Source organism: Lynx rufus, unplaced genomic scaffold (genome assembly GCF_022079265.1).
Source record: "Lynx rufus isolate CCGP_SWC_20201006 ecotype Redwood Valley unplaced genomic scaffold, mLynRuf1.p SCAF_7, whole genome shotgun sequence".
NCBI classification, from domain to species: domain Eukaryota; kingdom Metazoa; phylum Chordata; class Mammalia; order Carnivora; family Felidae; genus Lynx; species Lynx rufus.
In genome coordinates, this window is record NW_025814889.1 from 37639140 (window position 1) to 37659322 (window position 20183).

The 20183-nt window shown below is 48.0% G+C and overlaps 1 protein-coding gene across 1 annotated transcript in view; it reads right to left on the reverse strand.

Moving 5' to 3' along the window:
* Nucleotides 1–484: 484 nt before the first annotated feature.
* DDX11 (DEAD/H-box helicase 11) overlaps nucleotides 485–20183 on the reverse strand; it is a 35674-nt gene continuing 15975 nt past the window's right edge. The window contains exons 7-27 of the mRNA XM_047066979.1: nucleotides 19618–19725; nucleotides 19308–19395; nucleotides 18693–18898; nucleotides 16952–17104; nucleotides 16253–16299; nucleotides 15836–15915; nucleotides 14884–14928; nucleotides 14703–14770; nucleotides 13149–13187; nucleotides 12771–12882; nucleotides 12520–12651; nucleotides 11910–12022; nucleotides 4204–4276; nucleotides 3794–3897; nucleotides 2979–3128; nucleotides 2618–2686; nucleotides 2403–2503; nucleotides 1897–1981; nucleotides 1492–1570; nucleotides 1177–1331; nucleotides 485–1094 (exon numbers count right to left, since the gene is read on the reverse strand). Of these exons, the coding sequence (XP_046922935.1) occupies nucleotides 1065–1094; nucleotides 1177–1331; nucleotides 1492–1570; nucleotides 1897–1981; nucleotides 2403–2503; nucleotides 2618–2686; nucleotides 2979–3128; nucleotides 3794–3897; nucleotides 4204–4276; nucleotides 11910–12022; nucleotides 12520–12651; nucleotides 12771–12882; nucleotides 13149–13187; nucleotides 14703–14770; nucleotides 14884–14928; nucleotides 15836–15915; nucleotides 16253–16299; nucleotides 16952–17104; nucleotides 18693–18898; nucleotides 19308–19395; nucleotides 19618–19725 (2037 nt within the window). The 3' untranslated portion in view covers nucleotides 485–1064. The remainder of the gene's footprint in view (nucleotides 1095–1176; nucleotides 1332–1491; nucleotides 1571–1896; nucleotides 1982–2402; nucleotides 2504–2617; nucleotides 2687–2978; nucleotides 3129–3793; nucleotides 3898–4203; nucleotides 4277–11909; nucleotides 12023–12519; nucleotides 12652–12770; nucleotides 12883–13148; nucleotides 13188–14702; nucleotides 14771–14883; nucleotides 14929–15835; nucleotides 15916–16252; nucleotides 16300–16951; nucleotides 17105–18692; nucleotides 18899–19307; nucleotides 19396–19617; nucleotides 19726–20183) is intronic.

The following is a 20183-nucleotide window of genomic DNA, read 5'->3' on the forward strand; positions in this document are numbered from 1 at the left end:
CGAGGCCCCTTCCTCTGGGTCAGGGAGAGAAGAGAGGTGCAGTCAACAAGGGAAGCTGGTGCAGGCGGAGGCGGGGGTATTTTCACACAGGGAAAAATGTCTCCCTGATAGACACGGGGTCTCTAAAAATAGTCCTGCTGAGAGCCTAATGGTCCTCAGCATAATTGCTAAGTCAGGGGAGGAGGTGTCTTGGAGTTTGCTCAAGTAGCTGAGAGGGAAGGTGCCACTGACTTGGAGGAAGACCTGGAGCCAAGCCAAGGGAGCAAGAAATGCTGTGGAAGAGGTTAGGGACCAGCCCTATGGTTTAAAAACAAAGGGCCAGGACACTCTTCCCAGTTTGTTTGTTTTTAATGTTTGTTTATTTTTGAGACAGATCATAAGCAGGGGAAGGGCAGAGAGAGGGAAACACAGAATCCAAAGCAGGCTCCAGACTGTGAGCTGTCAGCACAGAGCCTGACATGGGGCTTGAACTCACGGACCGCGAGATCATGACCTGAGCCAAAGTCAGATGCTTAACTGACTGAGCCACCCAGGCGCCCCTTCCCAGTTCTTAACAACATAGAAAAAGAAGGTAGGGTTGAGGGGTGCAGAAAGAGCCCTATGGGCACCAGGAAGCTGGAAATAGGGAACATTCTTAGTTTTGAAGAGAGGGTGAAGGTCTAGAACAGCTAACTGTAGCCAGAAGGGGGGAAAGGCAGGAGGGCCTGCCTGAGAAGGTGGCCACTGAGAGACTGCAAGGCCAGAGATAGTGCAGTGGAACAGGGCAGGAAGCTTGACTCTGGGCCATGCTGCATGGACAAACATTCAATTCCAGGGAGGGGAACAACTGCCCTGGGGTGGGCCCGAGGATGGCCAGGACCCACTGTTTCTTCAGATCGACTCGATTTTTCTCCTACTGGTTTTTCTACCTGTGCCCAGTCCTGGCAGCCCACTGACTCCAGAAAGGGGTTGGTCTGGTCTCCACCTGGGTATCACCTTCTTAGGCTGGCTCCCCACACTCCCCAACACTTCAAGTGGGCAGGGTGAAGGAAGAGCCTGGCACTCAGGCGGTGGTGGGTCATCCATCAGGAGGGGCCAGGCCTCTCGCGGTGAAACTGGGGAGACAGGCACAGGCAGTGAGACACTAGATCTCAGGGGTGGGGAGGCTCTCAGGGGGCAGGGTAAGGTAGGACTGACCTTCCTCATAGCAGCAAAGGCAGGGCCAAAGGTGGCTTTGACCTCTACGCGGTCTCGGATCCAGGCTGGCAGCTTTCCCAGGATAGGTGGGCGGGCATACCGGTGATCCAGGAGCACTATGCTGGCAAAATCCTTCTGGTGCCTGATGGCCCTGCCTAGATGGCAACAGAGGTTGGGGCTTCTTGGTTAAACCAGCCTCCACCACGGTGTCTATCGTGTCCCCCCAACCTCAAAGAGCAGTAAAATCCCTCTTCCCTGTCAACTCATTCTCCCACCGTCCATCACCACTATCTGCAGGAACATTCCCCGGCCTACCTATAGATTGGTTGACAGCCTTCATACACAGATTCTCCACCAAAGCCTTCCCTGGTGGGGGCTGACCTGGGATTCTGGGCTGGGAAGGGCAGAGGAGATGATCTATCAGTATCTTCTTGCCTCCTTCTTAGTGTTCTGAGAAAATTATACTGCCAGGCTTTGGAGCAAGAACAGTAGTCTTCATGGGCACAATGCCAGCAGCTGATATAACGGATGAGATCACAGAGAAGCTCAAGAGGGTAAGGAGGTACATCCCATCCCCTGGAGCAAGGCAGGAAACACTGGCACACATCAGCGGGCAGTGGGAGGTCACAGCTGTACCGCCCTGGTATCACAGTCCTAGAGGCGACAGAACTTTCTCCCCAGCTGTCTCCTCCCATCCTTTGGCACGCTGAAGGTACTCACAAGAGTCTGATCCAGGTAGGCCATCTTCTCTTGTAGCTCTGGAGACTTGATGTTGGGGTAGGGCATGCCTACCATAACTACACACCTAGCATGGAGGGAACATGAGGCCATGGCATGTGGGCAGGCAGGCCTCCATCACATCTTCAAGGGCCAGAATATAGGACCCGGTCCTCACCACGCGTCCTCAGCTGCTATATCCAGCACACCTTTGCCCCCTCAAGCTGTGCTCACTGGCTCTGCCCCTCCCTCCCCACCCTGTACCTCCACCTCGAGTGCATTTTCTCAGCTAAGAAACCCAATGCAGGCCACGTGAATTGAACCCTGATGATCAGCCTAACTTCCACCTGGAAGCAAAGGGCCGAAACACTTCCCCATACAGCTGAGTGACCTGAGCAGTCAGCCAGGGTGCAGACTCAGATGGCATCGGCTTCCAGGCAGGGTCCCTGCTATTTGGAGTGAGGGGTGGTCGGTGTCAGAGCCCAGGAGACGAGAGACCCACAACTTACCGGCCAAGGTCGTCAGAGAAGTTAATGCCTTCACTCATCTTTCCTCCAACCACGGAGAGGAGCAGAGCACCTGTCACCGCGCCTCCCGCATGGCCACAGCACTGCAGGAGACAACAGCCCAAGCTGTGGAGCCAGAGCTTGGATGCCACCCAAAATATCTGCAGCTGCCAGCTCCAGATGTTCTCTGGGCCCAAGGCCTCAGTTACACCTCTCACCTTAATGCACCTGGAATACTCCAGCAGCACCTGCTCCACCTGGTTCGCTCTCTTGGGTTCCTGAAATATCTGAAGGAGAACAGACAATGTCTCCCAGGAAAAGGTTTCAGAATGCATAGGTCCCAGGTCTGCTCTCAGCCCTATGTTTTCCAGACTGGGAACCAGAGAACCCCACAGAGTAAGGGGCTAGAGAGAAATCCTGTGGGAGGTGACGAGGTGTTAGAAGTGGTGGGAGTAACTAACTAACAGAAGCCCATATGTAAGCCTAACATTCTGGTCTGACATGCATGAGAAATCCTAGCAGGAACCCTGGGTACCACTGACCTCACAAGTGGGAGTCCCAGATGAGGGGGTCACTCACCTTTTTCCTGACAGCCAGGCGGGCCAGCAGACCACTCTTATCCCAGTGGGCATGGACCTGGCGTTGGTACTCATAGGAGGGGAAGAAGCAGACCACCCCTCCAGGGACCACATTGCACAGGTTGTAGAGAATACGACCCGTCTCATCCATCTAAGGAAAGAAGACAGAGCCCTCCCTGAAGCCATATCCGAACAATGCTTCCTAACCTTGGGACTCAAAACCAAGTACAGATCCAAGGGTGACTACGATCGGGGAAGAGAAGTGTGGGCCCAGAGGCCCCCGGGCAGAAATCAACAGACAGGAAGGTGCCACCCTCTCACCACACACACACACCCAGCTGATGCTTCTGGGGAGTGTACCACACACATCACAAGGCCAGCACTCCAGAGCTAATAACCCTGCTGCTGGTGTGTCATGTCCTCCCTGCTCCAACTCCCAATGCCCACTGCGCCATGAAAACCCCAGGCAGCCTCTAGTGACAAGCTCCTGACACCTGCATCCCTGCCCAAGGTGGGGACTGATGCAACCAAATGGCAAGAGAACGAAAGGAAATGAACAGCTTCCTCATCAGTTTCATCCTGAAGGAACACCTTGAGGTTTAAGAAAACTTATTTAACAGTCCAGGGAGTGAGGGGAGGGGAACGCTCAGACTTCCCCTGATAAGCATCTAGATGGACACCAGCCATTCTGTTCCAGCTCTGTGGTGGAAGACCCCAGCACCTGGACACTAAGCACTGACCAGAGCACCCACCACCCCAGAAACTGCTCTCCTGCCCTGGCAGAGGCTATGGTAAGGCAAGCAGGCTGGTACGAACCATCTGAGGCAGTTCTCTCTTCTGGTATGTGAACTCCAACTGCTGGCTGGAGGGCCCGCTGCAGATGACGAGGGGCAGGATGTTGTCTGGAGGGATCACGTGACCTGCAGAGACCGAGGAGGGGCTATTCTACAAGGAAGTGTCCAGAAGGAGCATTCTGCAACCTTGTCTTCCATGCTAGGAGAACAATTCCAACACTCTGCCACCTGCCCTGCTTCCACAGTGCAGGTGGGCGGGACTCAGACCTCTCCCACGTAGGCGGAGGGACACAGTGCAGAAGCACGGGGCTAAGTAAGCTCGCCGGAGAGCTGGCAAAGGGAGAAGGTCCCACCTCGTGGCCTCCTCAACTGTGACAATAAGCTGCCAGAGTGTGACACATGGCCCATTCCACCCTGGCCATGGATTCTCACCACAGGAAAACTCCACCACTCGCTCAGCTTCTACCCCAGCACATGCCAGCAGCTGCTCCCGAAAGTCAGACACCTGCAGACCACAACAGCAAGGCTCCATGAGCTCCCCGTAGGCCTGAGCAGGCAGGGGCCTTGACAGGGAGGGGGACAGAGAGAAACACTCCGGGGAAGACAGAAGTCTGGGCTCAAAGGCAGCAAATACATGGGAACAGAAAAAAGAGGTAAAACGTAAGGCAGATAACAAATTGGCAGATAACAAAAAGGAAAAAAAATTACTGATACCCAGTGTTGACAGTCTCACTTAAACTGTGGAAATACCAGGAACACCTGGGTGGCTCAGTCGGTTGGGCATCCAACTTCGGCTCAGGTCATGATCTTGCAGTTTGTGGGTTCAAGCCCCACATCGGGCCCTGTACTGACAGCTCAGGGCCTGGAGCCTGCTTCAGATTCTGTGTCTCCCTCTCTCTCTGCCCCTCCCATGCTCATGCTCTCTCTCTCTCTCTCAAAAAATAAACATTAAAAAAAAATTAAACTGTGGAAACACCAAAGGGAATCTGGTAAACTGGGCACAGTGGACCTTACCCCAGCCCATGCCCACAAGATCACCAGTGGGCATTCAAAACAAAATACACATGGCCAGGCCCCAGCCCACACCACTGAATAATAACCTTTAGAGGGAAGATAACATGTATTGGCATTTCTAAAGAGCTCCAGGGTTTATTCAGTACTCACACTAAACGTCAATGGACTAAATGTTTCAATCAAAAGACACAGGATAACAGAATGGATAAGAAAACAAGATCCATATATATGCTGTTTACAAGAGACCCACTTTAGACCTAAAGACACCTTCAGATTGAAAGCAAGGGGATGGAGAACAATCTATCATGCTAACGGTTGACAAAAGAAAGCCAGAGTAGCCATACTTCTATCAGACAATCTAGACTTTAAAATAAAGACTGTAACAAGAGATGAAGAAGGACATTATATCATAATTAAGGGGTCTATCCACCAACAAGATCTAACAATTGTAAACATTTATGTTCCAAATGTGGAAGCACCCAAATATATAAATCAATTAATCACAAACATAAAGAAACTCATTGATAATAATACCATAATAGTAGGAGACTTCAACACCCCACTCACAGCAATGGACAGATCATCTAATCAAAAAATCAACAAGGAAACAATGGCTTTGAATGACATACTGGACCAGATGGACTTAATAGATATATTCAGAACATTTCATCCTAAAGCACCAGAATATACACTCTGTTCAAGTGCACATGGAACATTCTCCAGAATAGATCACATACTGGGACACAAATCAGCCCTCAACAAGTACAAAAAGATCAAGATCATACTGTGCATATTTTCAGATCACAACGCTATGAAACTCGAAAACAACAAGAAAAAACTTGGAAAGATAACAAATATTTGGAGACTAAAGAACATCCTACTAAAGAATGAATGGGCTAACCAAGAAGTTAAAGAGGAAATTCAAAAGTACATGGAAGCCAATGAAAATGGTAACACCACAGCCCAAAACCTCTGGGATGCAGTAAAGGCAGTCATAAGAGAGAAGTATATAGCAATCCATGCCTTCCTAAAGAAGGAAGAAAGATCTCAGATACACAACCTAACATTACACCTTAAAGAGCTGGAAAAAGAAAAAATAAATTCTAAAACCAGCAGAAGACAGGAAATAATAAATATTAGAGGAGAAATCAATGCTATTGAACCCCCCCCCAAAAAAAACAGTAAAACAGATCAATGAAACCAGAAGCTGGTTCTTTGAAAGAATTAACAAAATTGATAAACCACTAGTCAGTTTGATCAAAAAGAAAAAGGACCCAAATAAATAAAGTCAAGAATGAAAGAGGAGTGATCAAAACCAACACAGCAGAAATAAAAACAATAAGGGAATATTATAAGCAATCATATGCCAATAAAATGGGCAATCTGGAAGAAATGGACAAATTCCTAGAAACATATAAACTACCAAAAATGAAACAGAAAGAAAGAGAAATTTGAACAGACCCATAACCAGTAAAGAAATCGAAGTAGTAATCAAAAATCTCCCAAAAAACAAGAGTCCAGGGCCAGATGGCTTTCCAGGGGAATTCTACCAAACCTTTAAGGAAGAGTTAAAATCTATTCCCTTGAAGCTGTTCCAAAAACTAGAAATGGAAGGAAAACTTCCAAACTCTTTCTATGAAGCCAGCATTACCTTGATTCCAAAACTAGACACAGACCCCACTAAAAAGGAGAACTACAGACCAATTTCCCTGATGAACGTGGATGCGAAAATCCTCAATAAGATATTAGCCAACCAGATCCAACAATACATTAAAAAAATTATTCACCACGACCAAGTGGGATTTATACCTGGGATGCAGGGCTGGTTCAATATCTGCAAAACAATCAATGCGATGCATCACATCAATAAAAGAAAAGGACAAGAACCATATGATCCTCTCAGTAAACGCAAAGAAAGCATTTGACAAAATACAGCATCCTTTCTTGATAAAAACCCTTAAGAAAGTAGGGATAGAAGGATTATACCTTGAGATCATAAAGCCATATATGAAAGACCCAATGCTAATATCCTCCTCAGTGGGGAAAAACTGAGAGCTTTCCCCCTAAGGTCAGGAACAAGACAGAGATGTCCACTATCACCACTGTTATTCAACATGGTAGTGGAAATCTTAGCCTCTGCAATCAGACAACACAAAGAAATAAAGGTATCCAAATCGGCCAGGAGGAGGTCAAACTCTCACTCTTCGCAGATGACATGATACTCTATATGGAAAACCCAAAATTCCACCAAAAAATTGCTAGAACTGATCCAAGAATTCAGCAAAGTGGCAGGATATAAAATCAATGAACAGAAATCAGTTACATTCCAATACACCAACAATGAAGCAACAGAAAGAGAAATCAAGGAATCGATACCATTTACAATTGCACCAAAAACCATAAAATACCTAGGAATAAATCTAACCAAAGAGGTGAAAAATTTATACACTGAAAACTAGAGAAAGCTTATGAAAGAAATTGAAGAAGACACAAAAAAATGGAAAAAGATTCCATGCTCCTGGATAGGAAGAACAAATATTGTTAAAATGTCAATACTACCCAAAGCAATCTACATATTCAATGCAATACCTATCAAAATAACACCATCACTCTTCACAGAGCTAGAACAAACAATCCTAAAATCTGTGTGGAACCAGAAAAGACCCCGAATAGCCAAAGCGATCTTGAAAACCAAGGCAGGAGGCATCACGATCCGGACTTCACGTTGTATTGCAAAGCTGTAATCATAAAGACAGTATGGTACTGGCACAGGAACAGACACTCAGATCAATGGAACAGAATAGAGAACCCAGAAATGGATCTACAAATGCATGGCCAACTAATCTTTGACAAAACAGGAAAGAATATCCAATGGAATAAAGATAAGTCTCTTCAAATCATCTTGGGAAAACTGGACAGCATCATGCAGAAAAATGAACCAAGACCACTTTCTTATACCATACACAGAAATAAACTCAAAGTAGATGAAAGACCTAAATGTAAGACAGAAGCCATCAAAATCCTCAAGGAGAAAGCAGGTGAAAACCTCTTTGACCTTGGCTGCAGCAACTTCTTACTCAACATGTCTTCAGAGGCAAGGGAAACAAAAGCAAAAATGAACTATTGGGACCTCACCAAAATAAAAAGCTTCAGCACAGCAAAGGAAACAATCAGCAAAACTAAAAGGCAACTGGATGAAATGAAAGAAGATATTTGCAAATGACTATCAGATAAAGGGTTAGTATCCAAAATCTATAAAGAACTTATCAAATTCAATACCCAAAAAACAAATAATCCATTGAAGAAATAGGCAAAAGACATGAATAGACCTTCTCCAAAGAAAACATCCAGATGGCCAACCGACACATGAAAAAATGCTCAACTTCACTCATCATCAGGGAAATACAAATCAAAACCACAATGAGATACCACCATACACCTGTCAGAATGGCTAACATTAGCAACTCAAGCAACAATAGATGTTGGCAAGGATGCAGAGAAAGAGGATCTCTTTTGCATTGTTGGGGGCAATGCAAGCTGGTGCAGCCCCTCTGGAAAACAGTATGGAGGTTCCTCAAAAAATTAAAAATAGAACTAGCCTATGACCCAGCAATCGCACTACTAGGTATTTATCCAAGGGATACAGGTATGCTGTTTCAAAGGGGCACATGCACCCCCATGTTTATAGCAGCACTATCAACAATAGCCAAAGTATGGAAAGAGCCCAAGTGTCCATCGATGGATGAATGGATAGATGTGGTATATATATACAATGGAGTATTACTCGGCAATCAAAAAGAATGAAATCTTGCCATTCGCAACTACATGGATAGAACTAGAGGGTATTAGGGGCGCCTGGGTGGCTCAGTCGGTTGAGCGTCTGACTTTGGCTCAGGTCATGATCTCACAGCTCGTGAGTTCAAGCCCCGCGTCAGGCTCTGTGCTGACAGCTCAGAGCCTGGAGCCTGCTTCAGATTCTGGGTCTCCCTCTTTCTCTCTCCTGCTCATGCTGTCTCTGTCTCTCAAAAATAAGTAAAATAAACATTAAAAAAAAAAAAAAAGAACTAGAGGGTATTATGCTAAGCGAAATTAGTCAGAGAAAGACAAATATTTTCTGACTTCACTCATATGAAGATTTTAAGATACAAAACAGGTGAACATAAGGGAAGGGTAGCAAAAATAATATAAAAACAGGGAGGGAGACAAAATATAAGAGACTCTTAAATATGGAGAACAAACAGAGGGTTACTGGAGGGGTTTTGGGAGGGGGGATGGGCTAAATGGGTAAGGGGCACTAAGGAATCTACTGAAATCACTGTTGCACTATATGCTAAGTTGGATGTAAATTAAAATAATTAATTAAAAAATAAAAAAAAAAAAAGAGTTCCAGGGTTTTCACCTATTGAATTGGCAAAAATCCCAAAGTGTATCCCTCTGTAGGCACATACACACAGTGCTGGTGGAAGAGAGAACAGTACAGCTCCAGCTGGGGGGGAATATGGCAATATTTAATAAATCAGATGTATTTTTATCTTTCAACCTGGCAGCCCCCCTAGCTAGGAGTCCCCTCTGAGCATACAGCTCCACAAACCAACCCATGCACAAGGATACTTCCTGTGCAGTGATCCCCTTCAGGAGGGGTCAGCTGAAAGCATCACGCTGGATCCTGCCAGCGCAGAGCTCAGCGGCCAGCAAGAGGCGCACAGATGGCGCTGGCTACTGAATGGCGTGCCACAACACACTGGTGACTAAAAACCAGTTATGCTTTGATGTAAAAGACAAAGGAAAGGAAAAAATAAGTACATATATTTGCTTATTTCTGGAGAAAAATAAAATGAAAGCATAGAAAGACTAGGAGTAAGAAAAATGATAACCTATGGGCATGGGGAACAGGCTGGAAATGGATGGAAGTAAGACTTCCTGAATGCATCTTTTTTTTTTTTTTTAATGTTTGTTTATATTTGAGAGAGAAAGAGACAGAACATGAGCTGGGGAGGGGTAGCAAGAGAGGGAGACACAGAATCTGAAGCAGGCTCCAGGCTCTGAGCTGTCAGCACAGAGCCTAATGTGGGGCTCAAACCCATGGACCATGAGATCATGACCTGAGCAGAAGTCAGATGCTTAGCCAACTGAGCCACCCAGGCGCCCCTGAATGTATCTTCCATGCAGTTTTGACTTTTGAACCATACAGGTGTTTACTTATTTTAAAAATATAATTAAGTCTAGGGGCACCTGGGTGGCTCAGTTGGTTGAGCAACCGACTTTGGCTCAGGTCATCATCTCACAGCTTGTGAGTTTGAGCCCAGCGTCGGGCTCTGTGCTGACAGCTCAGAGCGTGGAGCCTGCTTCGGATTCTGTGTGTGTGTCTCTCTCTGCCCCTAACCCACTTGCATTCTGTCTCTCTCTCAAAAATAAGCATTAACAAATATATATATATATATATATATATATATATATATATGTCTAAAATGAAAAATCAAACTCTAAAACTGAAAACACATGGCAACAAAGAAAGCCTAACTCTCTGTCACATTCACAACATAAGCACACAAAGCAACGCCTGACTTCAAGTGACTTCAGATCCTTAGTGACCATACATCCTTAGTAGGATATACCTAAGGGCAAAAAACAAATGCAAAGAAATGAAATTTTCATCAATAGTTTATTGTTAGAATAATACTGTATATGAAACTATTTTAGTATATCTTAAGTGTATTATGGGACATAGCAAATAAGTAGTTACGTCAATGTAATGAGAAACCAAACATTCAGCTCAAGAGAAAAGACATACAGTGTAAGGTCAAATAACTGACTGATGTTCATTTAGAAATATTAATATGGACTCATGGTTTTTTAAAACCATTTTCCTCAGTCTACAAGAAGGCCTAAAAACATTTATAATCCAGGAGTACCACAAACACCCCAATACCCAGATATTGGTTTTTAAACACCAATCCCCAATAAAAGAAACCAGGTTATCTTAGAAAAATGAATGATCCCAGATATGGGATAAAGAAGGCATAAGGTGGCTGGGATGTTTCATCTTGCCAGAAAGGAAGAAAGCATCCCAAGGCTAGTGGGGCCTCATCAAGGACCAGAGGCAGCACGTCGGGCTCTGACAGGCCAAGTCTGAGACACCTGGGCATTGAAAGCAGCAATGACTATAGATGCTTTTAATACATGAACAAAAATATGCAAGTCTATAGAAAAGACAGAAAAGTTGGAAACTAATAAAGCAATGGGGGATTCTAGCGGCTGAGGTTAGAAACGAATGACTGCGTGGGCGCTGAGGAGCCTTCCACCAAAGTCCTGGGCTAGGTGTACCTTAAGGACAGAACCGCTGTGCAGAGACGTGGTTCTGTTTGCCACTGTGTTGCATAAAACAGAGAAAGACTGGAAATCACCTAAATATCTAACAAAAGAAGAGTAGTTCTATAAGATGTAACATATTCATGTAACAGAAAAAAACACAGCCAGAGCATGGTGGAATAAATACATACTGCTGACAAGGAAAAATGTCTATGACATTTGTTGCTGAGTGAAAAAAGCAAATCACAGCAACAGCATGTAGAGATACAGATTTTTGTTTTTAAAATATGTATGTATATTTGTAAAAATTATGCACACAAAGACTAGTATAATGATATACACTAAAATAAAATCTTTCGCTGGTGGAATTATCATCTATTTTTTTTTTTCCTGCTTTTGCTGGTCTCTGCTTTCTACAACGAAAACAAAATACTTTCCTAAATACGTGTGTGTGTATATAAATTTATAAAAGAAAGGAAAGGTCGTATCTATGGTGGGTATAAGGAGCGAATGGCACTAAAATGGGGGCCTGAAATTCCAGAACGGCTATTTTTGGGAGAAGTGCGGTACCTAACCTACAAAAGCACCAAATCAGCAGCCATGTGCCTCCCTCCACCCCCACTGCCCACTCCACCCCTGCCCCAGGCTAAAGGCCCAGGCATGAGACAGCACAGCAATGCCACCTGGTGGACGCTGCTTGGCCTGTTCAAGCTGACCCCTTTCTGGTTTGAGGGCCCACTGGACAGCGCCTCTTCCCCCCGTCCCTGTCTCATCCCAGCACTCAGGGCACAAGAGGCTGGGTCTGGTTCCCTTACCGGCTGCATGGTGCCGCCTGCAATGACCACTGCCCGGCATTCCTTCACCACTTGGGCAAAGTGCACGGCTGGATTCAGGAGCAGGAATTTGAGGCTGCTCTGACTAAGACTTCCTGAAAAAAAGACAGAGCCAGCTGGGGAAGGAGGGGGTGGTTTGCAGGCAGGCCGAACAAAGACTTCCATGAGTCTGAGGCAAATGGGAGCTCAGTTGTGTCCATGAAGGAGCCACTAGAGATACCACTTTCCCTTTTGATTAGATTCCATTCAAAGTGCAGGACAAGCCCGAGGCAGACAGCACTACCAGCTCCTTTTGCACATGAAGACTGAGGTTCACAGTGATAGACACAGCTTGGAGGTGACGGAATCAAGACTCAAACCAAAACTCACATACCTGTAACCAGTAGGCTATACAACTTCTCTCATAACCTGGCGTGAGATGCCAGCCTCCCCAGTGCCTCACATCCCTCCTCACCGCACCTACACCAGCCCACCCAGGCTACAGAGGACCAGTTTCACCACCTTGTCTCCTCGTCCTAACCCAGAGAGGTGCAAGGTAGAATCTTTTCATGCTTTGGTTTCCCGGCTCCATGCTGATTCCTCCTTGGACTACCTTGGCGGTTCAGGATGACCCTGCCATCCTGGTTGGCAGTGGTGAGGGCTGCAAGGAAGCCTTCGATGTGCATCAGCGGGGAAGCAGACCGTGGCACCCTGGCCTCTCCCTCATCTCCGTGGGGCACGGGAGCTGCACAGAGCAGAAGGAAGACAGTCTGGGACCACAGATGAGGCAGGAGAGGAGTCCACGCGTGAGGGATGGATATTCTTGGCCCCCACCTGCAGCCCTGTCTCCCCTTCTTGACTCACTCTCGGTCAATGCGGGCTGCAGGTTCTGTAGGAAGTGCTGGAACCCAGCCAGTCTGGACTGCTCCCTGGAGGATGCAAGGACCGTGCCATACCTTTCTGTGAAGCCAAAGAGCTGGGACGGGGAGAGAGAGCACAGGGAGGAATGAGGGTGCAGCAGTGGGAGCCCAGGCTGGAGGTTCTGCTGCACCCCGCACAGCCCACAACTTGCCCCCCAACACAAGGCATCTTGGCACCCCCACCCGACACAGCAAGCAGCCCTGCAGTAAGAAGGGAGCAGGGGTGACTTGGGGCTCCCAAGGGCAGGGGAGAGCAAGGTACTGGGAGGGCAGGAGGTGGGGTGCTGTGGAGCCTGGCCAGACCCAGGAAAAGAGGCTGTACCTTTCTGCTGACCATGCTCTTTTCACAGTAGCGCCGCACCTGCAAAAGCAAACCACTGCAGGCACATGCAACAATTAGGCTGGAAAAAAAAAAAAAACACCACCTTCCAAAACCCCAGGGAGCATGATTCATTGACAGCTCCTGAGGAACCCAGCCTCCTTGTGGCCAACCGGGTCAACCTCCTTTCTGAGGTCACTCCTCTCCCACCACCCCCACATACAACACAGCGCTCTCCCACAAGAGCAACCTTCATGCACATGGCCTCCTCACTAACGTCTGCATAGCCCCAACCCTCTCTAAAGGTTCCTGGTGACAGGTCTTCTGTGCTCTCCTTCAATATGACAGCACCTAAGATGAACCCTGAAAAGATTAAGAGTTTAAAAAAACACATACGAGCAAAGGCACAGAGAGGGTAAAGCTTGGGGCTTGTTCGGGGGCCCTCCAGTGTGTACAACATGTGCAGCTTGGAAAGGAAGACAGGGAGTTGAAGCCTTTGAAGATTTCTAAAAAGGGCACTATCTTCCAGTGAGGACTCACCAGATGACAGTGTAGGAAAGATTTGAGAAGGGACAGAGAGTGAAGCCAGGAAGAGCGGAAAGGAGGCGAGAGGAAACGAGCCGGCCCTGAAGTGGCAGCTGTGGGATTGGAAAAGCAGTGGGAGTTCGAGTGCTCCTTCCAGCTCTGAGGCCCGGCAACTGTTTGGATGCGGGACCCAAAGGGAGAAGAAAGGCATCAAAATGGCCTCAACTGGTCAGATGGGGTAATGGCAGTGACCGTGATCAAAACAGGTAAGCTGGTTTGAAGAAAAATGGGAAGGCAGGAGGGAAGCAAGCAGGGTCTCAAGGCCAAGCCAGGGCTCACATGCTGCCTCCCACACCAGGCACCATTTGCTCACTCATGTATGGCTAGTACATGTCGTCCTGGGGAAACCTCACCCAGCCCTGGTTTCCTCTGCTTCTGAATGGTGATGGTACCTCCTACCGTGGGGTCCCAGAACCTGGTGCACTGCCTTGGACACAGCAAGTGCTCTGTATTTTTAGTAATTTGGAATCACTAAGTTGTGAGTCAAGTGATGGCAGCAGTACCCCGAACAGTAGGTCTGGAGCAGGCAGACACCTGCAGCTGGTGTGCAAGGATGGGGGCGGGTCACGCAGAGTGGCCCAGGGAGTGTTCTCAGCCACCTCAGCCCAATAGCAGGATGGTGCTCACAAAGCTGACCTGCTCTTTCTAGTCCAGGGCAAAGACTGGGCCAGAAGAAAGATGGAACGAGGTAAAGGACCCGGGAGTTTCTATCTGTGCTTACATGGTAAATGAAAGGCAGCTTTTCTCACCAATCCCTAGGACCCTTCACTCTGGATTGAAGATTTTTTTTCTTGCTGGCACTTTAAGGGTTAATTACAAACATCTATGCTGTAGGTCCTCAGACTTCTAGACTGACTCACAACACAAGAAATTTACTTTTTATTCCTTCCAGTCTTAACACAGTGCTCTGCTCGCAGGTGGCGGTAAGGATAAGGAAACTGGGCGCTGACACAGAAGGGGGAGAACCTCTACCTTGAACAAGTTGATGTTGTCGATCTGGCTCTGAAAGAGAAAGTCATTGATGGTCTTCAGCTCTGTCCCTAAGGATAAACAAAGAAGGGCCTTGGAATCCTTGCTCTGAAGACCACAGGCCCAGAGGTGAGCTCAGAAACGGCTCAGACCATCTCTGAGTCTCTGAAGGCCGCCCTCTTACCTGTTTGCGAAAGGCTCTGTGTGTTGGGATTTTGCTTAATGTTTCCTAAAACAGAATTCAAGCAGGTCAGGATGGGGATCCTCTGCCCCCCACCCCCATCCTCTCACACATTTTGTGTGTACGCTATTTGATGTACTCATCAAATAAGAGCATTCACATGTAAACAGGTTTTTTGCCATTTATGGCACCCAAAGAACCCACTGAGAGGGTGGGAAGCTCTAGGAAGCCTCAAAATCTAACCCACGTTTGCATATGGAGCCCAAAGCCTTGTTATCTCATTCTTTTCACACCTCCTCCAAGGAGGCTGGGGCCAAGGGACCACCCACTTTACGCAGGTGCAAAGAGTTGTCCAGGCTGCACAGTGGCCAGTGGCAAGGCAGAGGTGGAAGGGAGGAACACCGACATTAGACATTAGACAAAATCCCTCCAGTGGAACGCCGCACTGGTTTTCCAGAACTTTGGCTTCTAGGAAAGCCTTCAAATGACAGCCATATATATAGCAAAGGAAAGGGTAGGTGACACAGAATTGTGCAAAGCAGTATGGAACCTAGAGCCTCTAGTCTCTCCTACTAGGTTCATGAAGCAGAGGCAGGTCACATCTCTGAGCTTTAGTTGACTCCTCTGTCAACAACAGTGAGTGTGCCTGTGCAGCTCTCCTCACAGGAGCACTCCAAAGTAACATCACCGTTTCTATTACACTATGCTGTTATTACTACCTGAGAAGTAAGGTCTGGCAAAATAAAAAGGACTCAGGGAAATATAAACTAGAAACCTAAAAAAGGATCTACGGTCAGACAATTCAACAAAGCTATGAAAAATAAACATCTTCTAAATCAATGGCCAAGACAATTCTTGAGGACACAGAAATCCCAGGTGTCCTGACTGGCATCCAGAGAAGGGACTGCAGCAAGCTTAGCAGGCCAGGGGCTGGGGTGGGCATAGTGCTCCTTACCTCCCAACACAGTCACAAACTGCTCCAACAGATACAGGAGCTGTTTGATGTACATCAAGTTCTTGGCCTTCAGACGCTTCCTGAGGAGACACCAACGGACATCAAGTGGTAGCACTCCCCAAGCTGCTTCCCTTCCAAATGCCCCAAATTGTGGCCTTTCTGTCCAGTGTCTTTCAAGGTAGACCACAGTGACAAATATGGTCCCAGAGAAAAAGGCTGGCCGTGGCCCAAGGCCTTCACAGCCAGCTGTTGTGTCCCAAGCACCCTCGGCCTATGTGGGGTACACACCACCGTAAACAGGAGGTAAACAGCACCCTGGCCCACTCGGTGTGGTGCCTGGGCCAGAGATGGAGACCCAAGTGCCTTCTCCCAGAGACTGAGCAGGATTTCCCTTACCCTCAGGAGGCAGTATCTTACCCATATCGTTCCATATACTGGAGCAACTGGGAATGGGCCTGGCAGAACTGGAGAGAACAGAGAACAGGTGTGAAGGCGGCCCAGGCTCTGAGCAAGCAGCCTAGGGCTGTGCCAATGATATCTTAGATCATGCCTAGAAGATGCTAGCCAGGACACCTCATGGGAAACAACCAAGGTGAAGAGAGCAGCACACTGCTTATGCCCCCCTGAATTTCAAGAGTTCTCAACGTTAACTAGGAATACCAGCCTGCACAGAGGCAGCGTGGGGTTTCACAATACTGTGTATGCTGCATGGCACAGAGGAGATAATCGATAAATAGTGGCTTTCAGAAATACTGAGAACCCCTCAAAGCAACAATAATGATGTCCAACCATGTGAGGACCCTGCTTCCCTCACCCCACTGTCCTGGGTTATAGAGAACTGGCTGGTACCACCCTGGGCTGGAGGGACTCAGGATGACATACGCCAGTGAGGAACAAGGAAATGAGTCACCTTGTCTGCGCTGGGTGCCAGCATTTCTAAGATCTGGGTCCCTGTAGTTCTAGCCAGTCCGCCCCTGACGAGGCCACTGCCTCGACTCAGCGCACCCTTCCCCACGCCATTGCCAGACGTATTCCAGGTCTAGGCACTTGGAGAGATGATCCACATCCCTCTTCCCCACAGCAGGCACTGGCCCAAGAAGGGAGAGGCCGACCCACCTGGGAACCGCTGACCTCTGCACTGTAGATGCCCGTGATGGTGTCAATCAGGTTGTGAGCCTCGTCAATGACCACCACCTGTCCCTGCAGCTGGATCCCTGCGGCCTGGCGGGTGGCCCCGTGCAGCAGCATCTGGTAGGGCAGCACCACGAGCTGGGAGGAGGGGGCGGCCACCTGAGCAGGGCTGGGCTCCTTGCCACAACAGCCCCACCTGCTCTAAGCTCCTGGTGTGAGTGGTTTCATTTCCCAACCAGAATACGTGTAGGGGCATTCAAGAGTGAAAGCTCTAGCAAAGCCCTGTGCTTTTAGCAACAGACCCCCTCTTCAGGTTTTATGTGGAACATGAAATATGAAACAGACATAACTGGGGCCAATCTGAATCTGACTGAACCAAGAGTGGCGGTGGGCAGAGGGGAGCAGAGAGAAGCGTGGAACCCCTGCTTAGCCTTATCCATACCCCCGAGGTAGCCCCTGAAGCACCCAAGGTTCCTCAAAACACTGTGAAAACCAGTGGTGTACTAGTAGGTAGCCCTGAGTTCCGGTCTTGGAGCTGTTATTTCCCAGCTAAATGACTCTGGAAGAGTGACTTAATCTTTCTGCGCCTCAATTTCTTCATCTGCAAAATGATAAACTCTATCTCAAATAAGGGCTAAGGGGTGGAGGGTAAACAAAAAAGCATTCCATGAATTTTTAGGTGCTCTCTGTGATGATGATTTTACAGTTAAAAGAATACTGATAGAGTGAAAATCCAGAAAACTAGAAACTTAAGGCCCAACTTTAATACTGGCTCCATTACTCACCCACTAAGAGAAAACAGATATATCACTTAACCTTTCTGGGCCTGTGTCCTCATATGGATATGAGAACATATGGATAATACTTGCCTTTGCTTTTTTAGTAGGATACTACAAAGCAAAAATGAGGTGAAAAGTATCTCAAAAAGTTAAGATCATGAAAATCTCAGGACATCTTACTATATTTGCACACAGGTATCTATGGCACTAATCTTGCAATGTGGCAAACAGACCCCAGGCACGGCATGCAACAATGCTGAGGGCTGGGAGGGTTCTGGAATTTAATTCTGAGCACCCACGCAACACGGTTCAACGTAGTATATTAATGAGCATTTAACTGCCTTGTAAAATTATTACTCATGTTCCCTGAATCACTGAAAACCTACCTAATCTCTTCTTTCTTATATGGAAGTCTCCATAATCGAAACCCTATTTCCAAAAGCCATTCAAATTAAGAAGCAGCAGTTAGACAGTAAAATCGTACCAAATAACAATGGTATTTTTGATCTGGCAAACCGGCAGTTTTTCTGTTTAAAGATGACACCAAATGTGGCAAGTCTAGAGAAGACTGTCTTCTCACACACTGGTGGGTAGGTTCCTCCGAAAGGCCATCTGGGAACACGTTTCTGGTGTAGCACCCTTACTTCATCCCCTCAGCTTTCGCCCCCGACTCTGTTTTTCACTAGGACTGCACACCCCTTCCTGGCTTTTATCTGCTGTCCCCAATAATGCCAACTATTCCTGCAACCCAGAGCCACAAGGCACCTGGGGCCGCCTCTGACCCTACGCACCAGGCGTGTGGGTGACAGGTCACCGGTGTGCAGTGTGTTGGTCAGTCCAACCATGGCCAGTGACATCCTCCCAAATTAAGAGGAATGAGGAAACTCCTTGGGGCTGAGGCCACAGTTAGAGCCAAGAGTGACTGCCCAACCCTCCAGGGTCTTCACCTGGGCTGCTGGAATGGCAAACCGGCTCCCGTAATAGGGACAGGCCCGAGCCTCCTTCCCCAGGGACACCAGCTGCTCGATGTCCTTCACCCCCACCAGGACCTCGTCTCGGAGGAGCTGCAGCTGCTCATAGCTGTAGAAGGGGCATGCGGTCTGGTGCTCCTGCCTTCTCCTCTTGGGCTTCTCATCCTCAGCTCTGCTCTTCTCTGAGGGGCACAGGCACAAGGGGGCAAAGGCAGAAAGAATGGTAAGTGTCCATGGGGTCAGGAGCCCAATTCCATAGGGTGGGGTCCGATAAACCCTTCCCAGTACTGCTCGGTACTCAGCACACCATTCTGGTATTTTACTTGGTGTTCGCTAGAAAAAGCCAGTAAAATCATCTCAGAGCCAGGGTTCTGAACTAGACACTGACCCAAAAAGCAAAACGCCTTTTCCCAAGGAGATGGTCTTTAGGAAGGACCCGGCCGTCTGCTCTGCCGTCACTGCCATTTAAGACACTATTTCCCACATCCTTGTCCACTTCTGCCCCACTCCCGACCCCTTCCCAGTACTGCCTGAGGCTACACGACAGTCCCAGAGCTCTTTGCTGCACAGCTCCAGGGTGCAGGCGGCTACCGTGTTTACTTCTCTGCATCTCCATGCAGCGGTCATTGATAAGCTGCGCAGAACCCAGGTTTTTCACATCTTCATTTATACAAAGATTCTAGAAGGCAGAGGATAAAGAAAAAGTCAACACAATGGTCCCGGCTACGTGATACACAGCAACCCTCCAGAGCCTGCCTAGCCCCCCAAGGACCGGAAGAGGCCGATCCTCCCACCGCTCGGCCTGCCTCGGACCCACAATTCTTCTATGTCTGGAAGAAGACGAAGGCCCAGGGAAGGGAGCAGGTTGGCACCCAAGCCAAGACCCACTGCCTCTGTTTACCTGCCGAGAGCCGAGGGAGACAAGCCGGGTGTCCTTGCCAAAGGGGCTTCTCTGCACCTCGTGCACAAACTGGGCCAGCTGGGAGTGCGTCCGACTGCAGTAGTAAATCTGCTCCGAGAAAAAGCAGGGTATTTCAAAGAGGAGACCACAATTTCTCCAAATATTGTCTGCACATCAAGGAATACATGGTCTAATAGGCTGAGGGACTGGGGAGAGTGGCCACAAATACACAAACCTAAAGCAAGGGGACTCTGTCCCACAGCAGATCTCAGTTAACACAGGGCCGGGGCAGTCCCCACCATCCCCTCAGCTCCAGAAGGTCACGAGAACACCCACGACATGGAGCGCCTCCCATCAGTCCTGCTCAGCCACTAATCCAGCCACTTTACAGGGCTTGTTCATCTCAGGACAGGCCGCCTCCCTGAGCTGTGGTTCCCAAATGGGAAAGAATAGATTCTGGGGAGTGTGTTGGGGGGTGGGCTGTCCACACACACCTCCCAAAGGGCTTGGAAGACAGGCGGGCAGTAAGGCAGGGGGGCACTGAGCTAAACTCTCTCTGTGCTCCT